The sequence below is a fragment of the Neovison vison genome, chromosome 10 (assembly GCF_020171115.1).
Source record: "Neovison vison isolate M4711 chromosome 10, ASM_NN_V1, whole genome shotgun sequence".
Lineage (NCBI taxonomy): Eukaryota > Metazoa > Chordata > Mammalia > Carnivora > Mustelidae > Neogale > Neogale vison.
The window spans coordinates 9883078-9896513 of NC_058100.1; the positions used below are offsets into that span (position 1 = coordinate 9883078).

The 13436-nt window shown below is 43.3% G+C and overlaps 1 protein-coding gene across 1 annotated transcript; it reads right to left on the reverse strand.

Annotated features, from left to right (window-relative positions):
• Positions 1–1198: 1198 nt before the first annotated feature.
• Positions 1199–5755, reverse strand: FAM177B (family with sequence similarity 177 member B). The gene is made up of 4 exons (XM_044266256.1): positions 5583–5755; positions 5230–5297; positions 2190–2287; positions 1199–1915 (listed from the first exon to the last, which is right to left on the reverse strand). The coding sequence occupies exons 1-4, from the start codon at positions 5753–5755 to the stop codon at positions 1733–1735; spliced, it is 522 nt and encodes a 173-aa protein (XP_044122191.1). The 3' UTR covers positions 1199–1732.
• Between the last annotated feature and the right edge of the window lie 7681 nt (positions 5756–13436).

The window sequence follows — 13436 nt, forward strand, 5'->3', positions numbered from 1 at the left end:
GTCATGATCCCAGGTCCTGGGATCGAGCCCCACATTGGGCTCTCTGCTCCGCAGGGAGCCTGCTTCCTCCTCTCTCTCTGCCTGCCTCTCTGCCCACTTGTGATTTCTCTCTCTCTGTCAAATAAATAAAATCTTTATTAAAAAAAAAAAGACACATGTACACTGAGCCAACGCTCTGGGAAGCCATCTGAACTGACAGCAGACTTCCCATGAGAAAGAAATAAGCTTTTGTTGTTTCAAGTCACTGAGCTTTAGAATTGTTTGATTAGGCAACAAAACCTGTCTTATTCTCATATATCCAAACAACACCACCTTATTCCCAAGGCTGCCTTCTCGATTTCTTATCGAATCGATTCCAATTTCCCATTCTCCTAGAGCTATTCCTTCAGTTACATATGCTGCATAATAAACCCCTCCAACACTTAAAACAGTAATGATTTATTCTATCTCGTGATTCTGCAGGTTGACTGGATTCAGCCACGGGGTTCATCTACTCCACGAGGGATAACAGAAGGTCATTTTTGTGGCTTCATTTGGTGAGGAGCTTGGCTGGTACTGGAATGTGCAAGACAGTCTTTCATCCTTGGAAATCTATTTCCATGTGGCTTTTCATTAGTGAGAAGTCTAGCCCAAACTTCTTTATGAAATGAAGTTTCTAAGAGGACAGGCTCCCATTCACAAGTACTCATCAGGCCTCCACTTGCATCACATTTGCTACTGTCTCATTGGCCAAAACAAGTCACGTGGCCAAGCCCAGCGTCAAGGTAGCTGGGACAGTATCAGGGCGTGAGTTTGAGAAGCCATGGTTCTTTAGGGACTTTCAAGATAACAGCCTATAACAGCCATTAATTAATCATTACTGTTGAATATTAACAGTTTTAAAAGTGTTTTTGCTTTTATTATCTCATTTTTGTTTAACAGTAACCCTTGAGGAATAAATATATGCCACCCCTATTTTGCAAAGAAGGTGACAAGTGCTCAGAAATCTGGACTCCTAAAATCACATGACTAGTAAACGGTAGAGGGGAGACTTGACCTCCTGTCTTCTTACAGCAAGTCCTATGACTTTCTATAATATCATAGCACAACCTGTGATATTGAGCTATGACTTCCAGGTTTGATCTTTCCAGGTTTTGAAATTTTACTGACAAATTTTAAAAAAGTATTTTTTAAATACTTTTTCTAGAGCTTGGCTTATTGTTTTTAATTGTGTGTGTTGGGGGGGAAATGCATCCAGTTCTCAAAGACTTTGATATATCATAACAAAGTTACTAACAATGTTAGTTTCTTGTAAAGCAAGTCCCAGTGAAGCCAGAGGAGCTTCTGGGAAGCACACACCTTAGATCAAACCCTGAAAGAGGACTTACTTAGACTTCATAATGCCCAAACTTTCTTCTGAGGAAGAGAGCTTCTTTCCTGCACCCCAGCCCCATGACGAAGAGTTTTAGTCCAGATCCGGGTTCCTTAAAGCATTTGCATTTCTGGGCAAACATCAGTAATAAGAGATGATTAGCAAAATTACCATTATGACTGGGCAGGGGAAGGGGGTTGACTTGGGAGGCTTATAAAATTGAGAAAGCATCCATAATTCTCATTACTGCTTATAATCACGGATGCTAGAGAATAAATCACAAGATTAAAATCAGACCTGGCTCAGAAGCACAACCTGTGTTGCCATGGTCATCAATGGCGGTGGAACAGATATTCAGAGGAACTACAGCCCCGGGGCACATTATGGGCTGAAATCTGCAGCCACGCCTTCCCTGGATGAGACACTCCGCTGAGGAACACCCTGGACAATATCCTGTCGTCTGGTTCCATACTCTTGGCCTCCAGCCTCCAGGTGACACTTTTCATTAGGAACCTTGGCTGGCTGGGTCTTAGATCCATTCCCTTCACTTTCCTTGTCACTTTCCTGGTATGGAGAGAAACATGGAAAATTTAATTGCAAACCAAATACCTCTGAACTGCCCCTCTTGCAGAGACACCCCCATACGAAGCTTCTTTATTTAATGACTCTCAGGCTTCATGTTCAGTCAACTTTTACAGCCCATCTCGTGACATTGGAACTTCACACAAGAGAGGCAGCTACAAAGTATCATGGAGGGAAATTGTACATCATTTCCAGGTGGGAGAGTAATTTATATGAAGTGGAAGCAACCAATCTTCCCCCAGCAGGGGTCACATACCTTAATTTGTGTCTTATAGTACTCATTCAACACATACTGATATTTGGGTTGATTAAGACCAAAGAAGGTAGCAAATCTTTCACCAAGGAATTCACATGCTAAAAGGAAGAACAAGCACTTGGGTAAGTTGAATTAATAACTAAAACTTAGAGTCAGTCAAGGGGTAAGAATTTAAACTTGCCTGGAGGAGATCCATTACTACACTTAACTGGAAGGCTGATGAAAGATTTCAGTTGCTCTGGATTCTCAAGAAGTTCTAGGACTCAGAAGGACTTGTTAAATCTTCTATCTTCCCATGTGATTACATCTAAACTATCCTTTCCAGATGGGTGTGTCAGGAGAGATTTTTCAAAATACTTTACTACCCAGGGCCAACGTTGGTGCTAAGCAATCACAGTAGATGCTTTGCTTGTGAAAGGTAGAGATAAAAGTTTAGCATTAATAGTGGTTTCCTGAGGGTGTCTCCTAGAAATGTTTCCCTTTAAAATTGTAGGATTTCTGACACCTCTCCCTGTCCCCAGTGACACAATTTTCTGATCCCCATGACTGATTTCCTCTTTTTGAGATTTTGCTCATAGAACACATTGGAATGGGGGTCTACATTTTTTAAATGTGTTTTATCTTTTCAAAAATACTGTAGTTCTTGGCTTCCTGGGTGGCTCAGTTGGTTGGGCAACTGCCTTCTGCTCAGATCGTGATCCTGGAATCCCAGGATCAAGTCCCGCATCAGGCTCCCAGCTCCATGGGGAGTCTGCTTCTCCCTCTGACCTCCCCTCTCATGCTCTGTCTCTCTTTCAAATAAATAGATAAAATCTTTTTAAAAATACTGTAGGTCGCCAAACTATGGAAAGAACCAAGATGCCCTTCAACGGACAAATGGATAAGGAAGATGTGGTCCAGATACACTATGGAGTATTATGCCTCCAACAGAAAGGATGAATACCCAACTTTTGTAGCAACATGTATGGGACTGGAAGAGATTATGCTGAGTGAAATAAGTCAAGCAGAGAGAGAGTCAATTATCATATGGTTTCACTTATTTGTGGAGCATAACAAATATCATGGAGGACAAGGGGTGTTAGGAGAAGGGAGTTGGGGTAAATTGGAAGGGGAGGTGAATCATGAGAGACTATGGACTCTGAAAAACAATCTGAAGGGATTGAAGTGGCGGGGGTGTGGGAGGTTGGGGTACCAGGTGGTGGGTATTATAGAGGGCACAGATTGCATGGAGCACTGGGTGTGGTGAAAAAATAATGAATACTGTTTTTCTGAAAATAAATAAATTGAAAAATTTTAAAAAAAGAACACAAGTTTTCACAATAAAAGATGATTTCTATTCACCATTAAAAAATAAAAAAAATAAAAATAAAAATACTGTAGCTCTTTAATCTGTTTGCTTGCCACCATGCATGGTATATGCATATAAGAGAAGTTTCTAAAATATTAGATTAAATCTTGGGAAGTTTTCCTGTTTATGACCTACTAGAATTTTAGATTGAAAACATTCATTACCGGTCCATCTGGGTGTCAGCTCTATCCAGAGCTTCTGTGTGGAGACCAGGGTGCTAAGTGGTTGCATACTCATGCTTCCACTACCACCGGGAAGCCCCGCACAGATGCCCTTGAACACTACAGTTCTGCTTGGAACCTGGAAGGCAGCTTGGTTCCCCTTGTGTCCTGTCCTTACCATCTTAAGTCAAAGCCCAGCATGGAAATCACTGCCGTCCCTGTTCACCTTCACATTTTCATATCGCTGTACTGGGTTTTTCTTTTTCACCTGATTTTATCTCCTAAGGTTTTCTCCCTCCAAAACATTTCATCTCTTTGAATGGTCTTTCCCCAACTAAAGCACAGAGCTCTCCGGAAGACAGCATATATATTCTGCCAGTATGTTATGCTTGAGGCAAGACTAGTATCTCACCCAGGTTCCCAAAGTAACTTCCAAATCCATAACTGTCTACCTTGGTGTGAAAGCACTTGCTCCTTTAAGGCTCATACTATCTGACTAAATCACCCATCACTACTTTTTACTGTAATTTAAACACTTCCCTCCCCTCCCCTGCCCCCGGTGACTTTCATGGTCTCCACGCTGACCTTAGCCGTACTTTCATAGTACTCTGATGGTCCTGCCTCCTTACATCAGCGTTACTGAGTTTCCCCATCGGTGGTCCCGATGCTCCTTCGACCCGGCAATGGTGGCAACAAATTATAATTATAGGCATGTTTACTGGCCTATAATATCCATTGAAAGCAAAGACTGTCATTTGTTTTCATGTCCCAGGGACCCACACTGCGCCAAACACATACTGTCACTCAATAAATGTTTGTTTAATGAACGAATGAAGATCAATTCTTCAGAGCTATAGCTATACTTCATATTTTCTCACATTTTTAAAGTTGTTTCCTCCCTGTTGTCCATCAAGCATATGTGAGTTAGGAGGAAATAAGTAATAAGGTATTGACAATTGGGCTCTAAAGAAAATTGGTGAATATCAAGGAAAATAAGATTTAGTATTTCATCTGTTATAAATAGCCACGTAGGCCATTCACTGTGTCCCTGGGAAGGGTCAATAAAGTTCTTATTCATAACAGAGTGGTTATGATGAGGGACCTTGGAACTGTGTCATATAACAATAGTTTAAAAAAAAACTTGGAAGTTTATTCAGAAAAAGAGTCAACTGGGGATGGGAGAGGTTATTGCCTTCAGATATTTGCAACTCTGTCCTGTGAAAGAGGAACCTAGGCTTGTTTTATACGGTCTTAAGAAAGACCCTGAAGATCCATGGGAATAACTTTAGAAGAAGACAAAATAGGAGGCAGAATTTACTAAAAAGAATTGGAAAGAGATGGAAGAGTCTGCCTAAAGATGTGAGGTTCTATGGCTTTGGGAATGTTGAAGCATAGACTGAGAACCAATCAAGTCCTTCCTCGGGGATGCCACAGAGCGAAATAGAACTATTGGAAGCCCTAACTCTGAGGGTCTGTCAGTCCATCCTTGAGTATTTAGGAAAAACAAATAAATAGTGTTGGCCGTACTTACCAGACAATGAGGTGCTTGCTATTTGGCCTCCCCAAAACCATAGATAGGGCCCCCATGAAAGGGTAGACTGAAAAGAGAGAGAGAGAGATCAAGTTAGAGTAATTATTAATAGGAGTGGTGATACAAAGTGTTTCATGTAGAGGTTTCAAATGCTTTCTAGTATATTCCATTTTCTTTCTCATAAAGAGAAATCCAAGTTACCAAAATTATGAGCTGACTATAAATGGAACTAGAAAACAAACTAAAGGGAATAAGGAGTTAGCTTAAAACTGTATTTTCTACAAACCTCGTCTGGCTTAATCTCTCATGCACTCAGTCCACATGTTCCCCAATATTGATACTGTAAGCTTAGGGGATCATGTGTTGAATTTGTTTTCTGTCCCTTTTTTTCTTCCTCTTCCTCCTCCTCTGTGCTATACTCTTCCAGGATGTCTCCATCAACGAAATGGATAATTCTTTTGGGAGTAGCTCCTTTGGGAGATCCACTCTTCTCTAATTCGGACTCCCAGAAGTTGCCTTCTTCCATAAGAAAATAAAACAAGTAGTGAATTAAAAACCAGACACCTTAGGGCAGGTCTCCTGGGCAGAGTTTCTATAGCTGAGAGGTATTTGGTTGTTCTCAATGGGTAGTAAAGCTAGAGACTTCAGATCTAATCACAGCTGTGACCTCATCAATTCTTCAAATCCACCAAGGACTGTCCAGTTCTGTATCAAAATGGAAAAAATTTTATTAGTAGTGAAAATGTGAACTTTGAGTCTCCAAACAAAAATTTCAACAGGGTTTCCTTACCCCTTATTAATTACAAAACCAACAAATACTAGTAGAAAGAGTCCATTAACCTGTGGAAATTTCCTAATTATTTCAATAAATAATGAGAGGCAATATATGCAGTGATTAAGAGAGCAGGCTTTGCACAAAGAAGAAAAAAGCTGTCAAGTATACCTGGTAAAGGACTTCTTTCCAGAATATGTAAAGAACTATTACAATTCAATAAGTAAAAGATAAACAACTCAATTGAAATATGAGCAGAGAGGGGCTCCCGCATGACTCAGTTGGTTAAGCATCTGTCTTCGTCTTGGGTCATGATCCCTGGGTCCTGAGATTGAGCCTTGCTTTGGGCTCCCTGATCAGCGGGGTATCTGCTTCTCCCTCTCCCTCTGCCTCTCCTCCCTGGTTTGTGTTTTCTCTCTCACTCACTCACTCTCTCTCTCTCTCAAATAAATAAATAAAATCTTAAAAAAAAAAAACCTATTACTTAGTATCTCTGTGCCTTGGTTTCCTTATCTATAAAATAAGAATAGTACAGTTCGAGTGTATGTTTGAATATAGCACCAACCTTATAAAATGAGAATTCAATGAATAAAGATACACCATGGAATTAGAAAAATTTTTAGCAAACAGCAAGTGTCTCGCAAAAGCTAGCTTTTAAGTACCTATCACGTAATAGTGTATATATTAGACACTATTCTAATGTAGTAACCACACTATTGTCTTAATTGGTACTTAATATATTTTAAGATTTTATCAGCAAATATGGCAGACTGGGCTGACATGAGTGACTCCTTTCTGGTTCCAAATACACAAGATTAAACAAATAAAAATATTAAATCAAGCTGTACTAAGGCAAGAAGAGAGAAGAGAGAGTCACTGGAAAGAAGGAAGCCTAGGTGTCTGCAAAAGAAGGAACTCAAAATCCTAAGGGTGAGCGAAAGCTGATATGATTCCTGAGGGTTTCAGAAATAGATAAAGGCATTGGGGCTAAAGTTTTAACACGGGTGCAGAGAGGAGAGCCCAAATCACAGATCCTGTGAGAGTGAGGAGCCAAAGTGAAACCCCTGCACGAAGCCAAGATAATAGTATACAATGTTACCTATAAAATATGGACTACAAGGGGCGCCTGGGTGGCTCAGTGGGTTAGGCCGCTGCCTTCGGCTCGGGTCATGATCTCGGGGTCCTGGGATCGGGTCCCGCATCGGGCTCTCTGCTCGGCAGGGAGCCTGCTTCCTCCTCTCTCTCTGCCTGCCTCTCTGCCTACTTGTAATCTCTCTCTGTCAAATAAATAAATAAATCTTAAAAAAAAAATATGGACTACAAGAACTGCCTACTGCTTTACAAAAGTGGCAAAGTAACTTGTCATCTCCTGGCAACATGGGTAGAAATAGTCACCTGAAAAATACTGGAGCCCCAGGCCAGTACCAAGCGCTGGGTGTGGCCAAGTTCATAGTCCTCCTGTGGTATCAGGACCCAAAGTGAAGCTGCAGGGTGCCTGGGTGGCTCCGTGGGTTAAAGCCTCTGCCTTCAGCTCAGGTCAGGATCATAGGGTCCTGGGATCAAGCCCCGCATCAGGCTCTCTGCTCAGTAGGGAGCTTGCTTCCCCCCCCCCTCTCTGCCTGCCTCTCTGCCTATTTGTGATCTCTGTCTGTCAAATAAATAAATAAAATATTTAAAAAAAAAAAGTGAAGCTGCAGGCACCAAAGGTGGGGGAAACCCATAGAACACTGTAGGAAGCAAGCACAAAGCCGCCCTGAAGGGAACGGTCAGCAAGACAGGGTACGCTGCCTCTCCGCTAAAAACAACTCTTGCTGAGGAGACACTTGCAAAAACTTACAAATCATGGGAAGAAACCAATCCCGTCTTGAGGAAGGGTAAGCCAATGAAAAAATGGGGCAAGTCTTCACCCAAGAGTTAGAAATACTAGAACAACACAAAACTTGAAAATGAATGTTTCATATAGCCACAGGGATAAAGGAAACAAAACATAATATCCCAGAGGAACAGGTTGATTTGAAGAAGATCTGAAAAGAAATTCTAGAAATGAAATATATAGTCAATATAGGATAGGTTGGATGTAGATTGAACAATGAAGAAATCTCTCACAGCACAGCATCAAGCGGTACATATTCCACCAGCATGAAAGGAAAGCTTTGAGATGAAGGACGGGTGAGAAAGTACAACACCTACTGATTCGGAGTTCAGAAGAAGTGAACAGAAAAAACGGAGAACAAATATTTGAAGAGGTAATGGTTATGAATTTTCAAAATTTAAAGAGCAACATAAATCCTCAAATACAGGAAACCTAAAGAATCCTAAGAGGGGCAAATAATAATGAAATCAAACCTAGATCATGGAAATTACTGAAGATCTTAAAGGTTACAATACACAAGGCAGATTATTCACAACGGTGTAACAGTTAGACCAGTTAGACTAGTGGCTGACATTAGATCAGCAACAATTGAGACCAGAAATATGTTTGTTTATGTATATATGAATATTCATATATTTATGTGTTGAAAGGGCCAGGGGCAGGCTGCCCCAAATAGGTCACTTTGGCATAATGATTGTTTTAAATAAAGGTTACTCAAGAGCCAGCCTGTGCGAGAAGGACACTTAGACCCTCGCCTGAAAGCAGGAGATCTATGTGAAAGGGACCCTCCCTGGGTACCAGAGGTAGGAAATTTAGACCCAAGAAGACTGTAGAAACAACCCTCTTTGCTTTTTACTGATTTGCTATCCCAGCCCAAAGTCTGTTCAGAAGTCCATACTAATTGACGCTCCAAAAGTTTTGTTTGTTCTGTGAAATCTTCACAGATCTATCATCTATCGTCTCTCTGTCTAAAAAGTACAAAATCAGCCTGCCTTGGGCATTTCTTTGGGTCTCAATTTCATTATCGGGTCTCTCTGCGCATGTAATAAAACTTTGTTTTTTGTTTTCTTTTCTCCTGTTCATCTGTCTTTTGTAAATTTAATTCTTTGTCCAACTGGAAGACCTTGAGCATAGAAAAATTGTTCAAGCCCTTCAGTATAGGCGAAAAGATCATCAGATCTTAGTGGTACAGTGCCGAGTTTATGTCCTTGGCGAAGGTGCGGGTCACACAAGGCCCGTCGAGGGTTCAATCTGTCATCCGCAACTCGGTGATGGGAGGTGACGGAATGCCCACCCAGCACAGGGGCTTCTAAGGAGACTTGAACATGCACAGGGTTTTCCCTGCCTGACTTAGTGACTGCGTCACACAGAACCTTAGCAAGAAATAGGAAAAGTTGTTACTGCTTAGTTTCTGATGCCAAAGAGCAGCAGAAAGTAAGCATTTTGATTTGGTGTTTAAGACCCAATTGTCAGTGCCATGAGAAATAAAATACATCCTACAACAATAGTCAAAAGCAACTCACCTGCCTTTATCCCTCTGCGTTTTCTCTCATTGCTTTTACTCAGTTATGTTTGGCTTGCAAAGTAGTACAGAATTTGGTGCTGGAAATTGTTCGGGAGCTTGTGAGTCAGTGAAACTCGGCTGAGACCGTGCCGAGCCCTCGACTCTGCTGATGTGGATTTGCTCTAGTGTGTGTCTTCCAGGGTGCAGCGTGTTTGGTTTGTGGGAAGGTCAGTTCCGTGACACACGCTGCGTTACAGAAACCCAGCAGCGGTTATCTTGCCCAGATTAGAAGCATCTAAGGGTCTTTTAAGAAATTCTTAGGGCAGGGGTGCCTGGGTGGCTCAGTGGGTTAAGCCTCTGCCTTCAGCTCAGGTCTTGATCCCAGGGCCCTTCAGCTCGGGCTCTCTGCTCAGTTGGGAGCCTGCTTCCCCCTCTCCCTCTGCCTGCCTCTCTGCCTACTTGTGATCTCTGTCAAATAAATAAAATCCTTTAAAAAAAAAAAAGAAAGAAAGAAATTCTAAGGGCAGAACACACCCTAGACCACTTTAACCACAATCTCTGTGGGTGCGACGTGGATACTGGTTATGTTTGAAGCTGCTCAGGTGATCCCACTTTGCAGACAAGCTTGGGGACCTGTGCCCAAGGAAGCAGGAAGAGATTCAGCAATCTGGTGTACATTGAGCTCGAGCCAAGACGTCCTGTGTATTTTTTTTCAAGAGGGCTTTTTGTTTTTTTGTTTTCGGAGCAGTCCCCCCAACTTTGCTCTAACTAAAAAGCTTAAATATAAAAAGTTTAAGAATAGCGCCCAGCAGTCCCACTATCATTTACCGTACTTCACTCCTCTGAAGACCATCTCCCAGGACACACATTTCCAAACAAAGTGAAGTACCCCATCACCCATATTCCTGGCTTAGTGTTACCTATTTTACAGATTCATGATACCTGTTGGCTCTCTGAAGAAAATACTGGCTTGGGTTCTACCTGATAATAGTGTTGAGAGTTAAATAGGCATTTATATCTTTCAGTTGAGGGAGGCTCAGAGGGAAGGTGGAGAGCGAAGGAGAGAGAGAAAAAAAGAAAGTGAGAGACTTAGATTACAGTTGATTTGGTGAATATTTTTCTGCCACCTAATGGACTTTTTAGGATGTGCTATGCAAAATTACCCAAGAATGTGGAATCTATTTATTTTTTTTTTAAGATTGTATTTATTTATTTGAGAGAGAGAGAGAGAGCACATGCCAGGGCAGGGGCAGAGGGAGAGGGACAGGCAGACTTCGACCAGGGAGAGGAGCAGAGAGCCCGATGCGGGGCTCCATCCCAGGACCCTGGGATCATGACCTCAGCTGAAGGCAGACGCTTAACCCACTGAGCCCCAAGGTGCCCCCGGAATCTACTTATTTTTATTTACAAAACCCTTGGGAGCACCACCAACTTCACACCATGTACACAGACATGGGTGTTTTGCAAGTGACCTTTCGGAAGGCCAAATACTCCCTACAGCGTGCTTTTTCCTCCATTTCGTTCTTATGAGAACCTCGACTTCTTTCTTAAAAACCCCAAATCCAGTTTATCAAGAATTGTGCCTCAGGATGTAATTAACAGACCATACCATCTCCCTGATCTTTCAGTATTGGAGTACCTCTAGGCTCAGTGATTTGATCTATTTTTCTCTATTCGCGGATGATCTTACCTGGTCCTATGCTTGAAGAATGATCTACACACAGATTTATAACCAGCAGTGCTATCTCCAGGTCAGACTTTCCTTGGATCTCGGGTTCATAGATCCTCCTGTCCACTCCACACGGCTTCTTGGACATCTGATAGACTGCTCAGCCCCGACAAAACTGAATCTTTGCTCACACTCCAGTGCACTCTCCTTCCGGCACACCCCTCCCCTAGACACACACTCCTCTCTCTTCTGGGAGTCTTTCCATTTCAGAAATTCTATTCTTCCCGTTGTACAGACCAGGAACTTTGAGTCGTTCTTGATCCTTCTCGTTTAATCACACTTCCCATTAAGCCCATCAAGAAGTCCTCTTGGATATTTCTGGAATCCTCATACCACCCCTCCAGGCTGGTCTGGGCCATCACTCCTCAGCTTAAAACCCTCCAGGGGGTTCCCTCGGCAGCACCTAGGGGGTTACGCCCAAGTCCTTATAATAGCCTGCAGGGCTGTAGGCCTGGGCCCCAGTACTTGTCTGATCTCATTTTGTGCTGCTCTCCCCTTCACTCATCCCACTTCCACACACTGGGCACGGACTCCAGGCGGGAACCTTGTGCCCGCAGTTCCCAGGACTAGTCCTTCCTCCCTTGGACTTTGTTCCCTCACCGCCTTCCCGGTTTTAGTGCAAATGGTCTGCTCTGAGCTCCTCGGTCTCTGGAGGCCCCTTCCCGTTCCCTTCCCGCTGCCACCACCGCTCAACAGTCTACCTCAGTGTTGTGTCTCCTTAGCCCTTATCCTCACTGAACATTCCCTGTGTTCCACGGGTCTCCCTCTCCCCTTCCTCCAGCGGGTCCTCCGGCCGGCGTGGGAGGGCTCTACCTGTGAGCTTCCTGCTCTGTCTCCCGCCCCCGCAGAGACGTGGCTGGAACTCAGGATTTATTTAATAAATGAACCGTATGTTCAGATCATTTGAACAGGTGGGGGGAGGGATTATGTAATAGGTTGAAAAAAAAGAGAAAAGACTCGTAATTGGCTTTATTTCTGAAGCTAAAATGGCTGCCTTTTGTTTAATATTTTTCTCATTACGTTTACGCATGAATCATTTCATTAAGTCCTTCACTGTAATCTGCCCCTACAAAATAACAAATACAGACCCGGCATTTAACTTCAGGAAGACGTCGAACCTACGACTACCCGGGGCTCTTCCATTTTGCACTCACCAAGACCTGTTTTCGTGAACCGGGCTCAAGTGCACGGGTCGGTTAGTTCCGCAGGAGCTACCGGGCCCAGGGCAGGGACTCCCAGCTTCCACCTTCCCCCCTTCCCCGGGCTGGGGGGTCTCAAGTTCGAGCCTCTGGTGGACACGGGCCTGGGACGGCCAAAGCCCCACGTGGCAGAGTGGAACTGGCTACCAGTGTCTCAGCGCCATTTCACGGGAGAAGGGCCCACTCCGTTGTGTGTGACTCGCCCTAGCGCGGGGAGCGGGCAGGGCTGAGCGAGGAATTCTGTGGACTGAGCAAAGATGAACACATGGATCAGTCAACCACTGCTCCCCTGAGAACTGCTGACAGAACATTCCCTGACAGGATTTTTCTCTATTTTCAGTACTGAGCCGTGGACCAAGTGTCATGACTGACGGGCCGGTGCTGTTAGGGCCTTTCTCAACCTTTTCTACGTCAGGGCAGATGACACAGGAATTCTCTGAAATTCTGGAGGTGACCAGCCAGGGAGCTCCAGCCGCCTACGCTCCGCCCAGCTGAGAGGCTGAGGTGACTGAGATCAAGTAGCTCGAGGCAAACTACTTGGGAAACTCAAGAGAACAAAACCCAAGGGGCACCTGGCCGGGTGAGTTCAAGCCCCATGTTGAGTGGGTGTAGCGATTACATAAATAAGCAAAACTATAAAAAAATTTTCTTTAGAGAATAAAACTCAAGCTACCAATGAACAAACATTCTCTCTAGGGAGCATTCTGAATGACAATATGAACTCACACCTACCTCGAGCATATCAAAGGTTTTGGATATATTGAATTGCATTTCAGTGATAGCTCTGGCCTTCTGGGTAAGTCGTTTTTATTCTATAATTCACAGTAGGCTCCCCTTAATTTAGTCCCTTCAGTTTACTAAAACATTTTAAAGATAAAGATGTAGATGGCACCTGGTGGGTCAGTCGGTTAAGCACCTGCCTTCGCCGGGGTCATGATCTCAAGGTCCTGGGCTCCAAGCTCTGAGCTCCCCGTGCGGCTGTGCTCAATGGAGAGTCTGCTTCTCCTTCTCCCTCTGCTCCTCTCCCTGACTTGTGCTCAAATAAATAAAATCTTTAAAAATAGAATTAAAATGTAAATTCTAAGCAAATTACTCAAATATCAAGCCTTTAGACACAAAATTATGCTAAG